The sequence below is a fragment of the Hemitrygon akajei genome, unplaced genomic scaffold (genome assembly GCF_048418815.1).
Source record: "Hemitrygon akajei unplaced genomic scaffold, sHemAka1.3 Scf000071, whole genome shotgun sequence".
Lineage (NCBI taxonomy): Eukaryota > Metazoa > Chordata > Chondrichthyes > Myliobatiformes > Dasyatidae > Hemitrygon > Hemitrygon akajei.
In genome coordinates, this window is record NW_027331957.1 from 2,235,109 (window position 1) to 2,239,077 (window position 3,969).

Consider the following 3,969-nt stretch of genomic DNA (forward strand, 5'->3'; position numbering starts at 1 on the left):
TCTCCATCATCTGACACTCCCCCTTTTTATCTCCGCTCCTCCCTCTCTGCCCACTGTCACCAATGTCTCCCTCTCTGACTTACCCATACTCCCTCATTCTCCACTCCTCCTCTTTCTCCCCATCCTCACAACTCCTCCCCCCGCCGTTCTTACCTCTCGAGAACACGCACATTCACACCCTCCATCTGCCTCCTGCCCGACACCTCCTCCCCCTTCTCTCGGCCTGTCTCTTTATCAACAACTCATCTGGTGTTTGTTGCTGCCGGTCAAACTCCCCTGTAAACACGGACTTCCTTTGACAACGGTTACTTCCCTTTCTGAGCTCAGAGACGCAGAGAACCCTCGACAGAATGGACGACAGCGAGACTTACATGAATGTGAAGTTCACAAAAACGGACTCAGAGACTCCTTCCCGATGTAAGGGAGGGCAGAAATATGTTGTGAGGGAGATTCAATTTTTGCTTGACCACGGGGTGGGTGTGATGGGGCTGTCCGGAGGGAGATTCACTCTATGTCAGACCCCGGGAGTGTGAGATGGGACGGGGTGGTGGGAGATTCAGCCTTGTCTGACCCCGGGAGTGTGCGATGGGACGGTGTGGAGGGAGATTCACTCTGTGTCTGACCCCGGGAGTGTGTGATGGGACGGAGGGAGATTCACTCTGTGTCTGACCCGGGAGTTTGTGATGGGACGGTGTGGAGGGAGATTCACTCTGTGTCTGAACCCGGGAGCGTGTGATGGGACGGTGTGGAGAGTTCTTCACTGTGTGTCTGTCCCTGGGAGTGTGTGATTGGACGGTGCGCTGGGAGCTTCACTCTGTGTCTGACACCGGGAGTGTGTGATGGGACGGTGTGAAGTAAGATTCACTCTGTGTCTGACCACAGGAATGTGTAAAGGGACGGTGTGGAGGGAGATTCACTCTGTGTCTGAACCTGGGATTGTGGGATGGGACGGTGAGCTGGGTGCTTCACTCTGTGTCTGGCCCCGGGAGTGTGTGATGGGACGGTGTGGAGTAAGATTCACTCTGTGTCAGACCCCGGGAGTGTGAGATGGGACGGTGTGGAGGGAGATTCACTCTGTGTCTGACCCCGGGAGTGTGTGATGGGACGGAGGGAGATTCACTCTGTGTCTGACCCGGGAGATTGTGATGGGACGGTGTGGAGGTAGATTCACTCTGTGTCTGAACCCGGGAGCGTGTGATGGGACGGTGTGGAGAGTTCTTCACTGTGTGTCTGTCCCTGGGAGTGTGTGATTGGACGGTGCGCTGGGAGCTTCACTCTGTGTCTGACACCGGGAGTGTGTGATGGGACGGTGTGAAGTAAGATTCACTCTGTGTCTGACCACAGGAATGTGTAAAGGGACGGTGTGGAGGGAGATTCACTCTGTGTCTGAACCTGGGATTGTGGGATGGGACGGTGAGCTGGGTGCTTCACTCTGTGTCTGGCCCCGGGAGTGTGTGATGGGACGGTGTGGAGTAAGATTCACTCTGTGTCAGACCCCGGGAGTGTGAGATGGGACGGTGTGGAGGGAGATTCACTCTGTGTCTGAACCTGAGAGTGTGGGATGGGACTGTGAGCTGGGAGCTTCACTCTCTGTCTGACTCTCAATTTTCTGTCCCCAGCTGAACCTGATGTATCGTACGTGGAAGTTAATTTCAAGACCCCCTCGGTGCCCCGGATCCGGACAGATCGAGGTCAGTTTCATCTTTGTTAGTTTGTACCTGTTTAGGTGACGTATCCGATCCTGTCGAGAGATCTCAGGGCAAACGTACAGTTTACCCTAATGATTCCCTGTTTCAGAATAAAACGGAGGGAAGGCGTGAGAGATGCGTAGAGGGGGAACTCTCTTTGATGGTCGGTGCGGAATGTTGTGCCCTGGGAGGGGCGAAATAGAGGTAGCACCGTCGGATGGAGTGTGGAAGGAGTGCTGTGGAAAGATGGCATGGTATAGGGCGAGTGGAGGAAGGGGCAATAAGGAGCGAGCTTTGTCTCACGGAAGTGGTGGAAATGAGTTAATGTCGTGCCGTTGTGGTGAGGAGGGAGCACAGTGGAAGAGACGGTGAGGAGGGAGTGCGGTATAAAACTTTAACACCTCTCTCCCTTTTCTAACCCCACTGTCTTTTCTCTCCTTCCCCTTCTCTTACCCCGTCTCCTCTTTGCCTTCCTCCCCTGTTTCTTTCTCACTCTTTTTCCCCTGCTGTCTCCCACTGTCCCCTTCTCTTCGCACTCTCTCATTGCCCCCGTCTCTCCTCTATCACAGTCACCGTCTCTACCGCTCTCGGTCCTTCCCTCACACTCTTTCGCTCTATCTCTGCTCACTCTTATAACCCCGTCAGCTCTGCCCGTTCTTCCCACCTGTTCTTCTCTGTCGCTGTTTCCCGCTCATCTCCCCTCACACCTTCCCCTCCTCTATCCACCCCTCTCTCCCGCTCCCGACACTCTGCCACCCTCGCTCGTTCCCCTCTCGTTGAAATTCTCTTGTTCTCGTTACCACTTCCACCCTCTCCCTTCTCAGTCCCCTCCATTTATCTCTCACACCTCTCACTCCGCTCTCCCCCTCTACCCCCTTTCTCTCACTCTCTCCCCTTTTCTCCCCGTTCTCTCTCCCAGTTCTTTCTGTCGCATTTTCCTGCCCAATGCCCGCATCGCGCTCTCCCATCTTTGTCCGTCGTTATCGTCTTCTCTCTGTCTCCACCACCCTCACTCTCTCTCGCTCGCTGTCTCACCCCTTCTCTCCTACTCTCTTAAACCCTCTTTCTCTTCCCTCACCCCTTGCTCTTCTCTCTCTCCCCGACTCCCTCACCCAATCTCTACCGCTCTCACCCTCTTTATTAACTGTTCTCTCTTTCCCTCTCTCTCCGAGACGGTGTGACCTCCACTTACTCAGAGCTGAACTTTCGGAAAGAGGAAACCCGCATCGTTGAGGACGAAGATCCTCCCATTTCCTCGGGACCCGGCGGACTGCCAACCACTGTACAAACAGGTCAGAGTTCACAATGATGACGTCCGTCTGCCGGGTCACGTGTTATAGTCGCAAGAGTCCTAGTTTCTAATGCATCTGTCTCCTGCACCTGGACCATATCCCTCCATACCCGTCATTCCATGTACCTGTTCAAGTTTTTCTTAAATATTAAAAGTGATCCTGCATTCATCACTTCATCTGGCAGCTCATTGCACACTCCCTACCGCTCTCTGTGTGAAGAGGCCCCGCCGCATGTTCCTTTACACTTTTCCCCTTTCACCCTTAACCCATGTCCTCTGTTTTTTTTTTCTCCCCTAGCCACAGTGGAAAAAGCCTGCTTGCATTCACTCTCTGTATACCCATCATAATATTATAAGACCATACGACAAAGAAGCAGAGGAGAGCAAGTCGGCCCATCGAGTCTGCTCCGCCATTTTATCATGAGCTGATCTATTCTCCCATTTGTTCCCCCTCCCCCGCCTTCTCAGCATAACCTTTGATGCTCTGGCTACACAGATAACTATCAAACTCTGCCTTAAATACACCCCATGATCTGAACTCCACTGCCGCCCTCTGGCAAAAAAAAAAAAAAAAAAATCTTCGCATCTCTGTTCTGAATGGGCGCCCTTCAATCCGTAGGTCATGTCCTCTCGTAATAGTCTCCCCCACCATGGGGAACAACTTTGACACATCCACTCTGTCCATGTCTTTCAACGTTCGAAATGTTTCTATGAGGTCCCCCCACATTCTTCTCAACTCCAAGGTGTACAGTACAAGAGCGGTCAAACGTTCCTCAAATGTTAACCCTCTCATTCCCGGATTCATTCCAGTGAATCTTCTCTGAACCCTCTCCAACGTCAGCACAGCACTTCTTAAATAAGGAGCCCAAAACTGCACATAGTATTCCAAGTGAGGTCTTACCAGTGTCTTATAGAGCCTCAACAACACATCCCTGCTCCTAGAACTGAATTACTCCAGAAATGAATTCCAGCATTGCATTCCCCTTCTTT

The 3,969-nt window shown here is 52.6% G+C and overlaps 1 protein-coding gene across 1 annotated transcript in view; it reads left to right on the forward strand.

The window, feature by feature from the left end:
- Positions 1 to 200: 200 nt before the first annotated feature.
- The window catches only part of LOC140722182 (uncharacterized), a 36,366-nt gene continuing 32,597 nt past the window's right edge, over positions 201 to 3,969 (forward strand). The window contains exons 1-3 of the mRNA XM_073036973.1: positions 201 to 417; positions 1,620 to 1,691; positions 2,861 to 2,980. Of these exons, the coding sequence (XP_072893074.1) occupies positions 351 to 417; positions 1,620 to 1,691; positions 2,861 to 2,980 (259 nt within the window). The 5' untranslated portion in view covers positions 201 to 350. The remainder of the gene's footprint in view (positions 418 to 1,619; positions 1,692 to 2,860; positions 2,981 to 3,969) is intronic.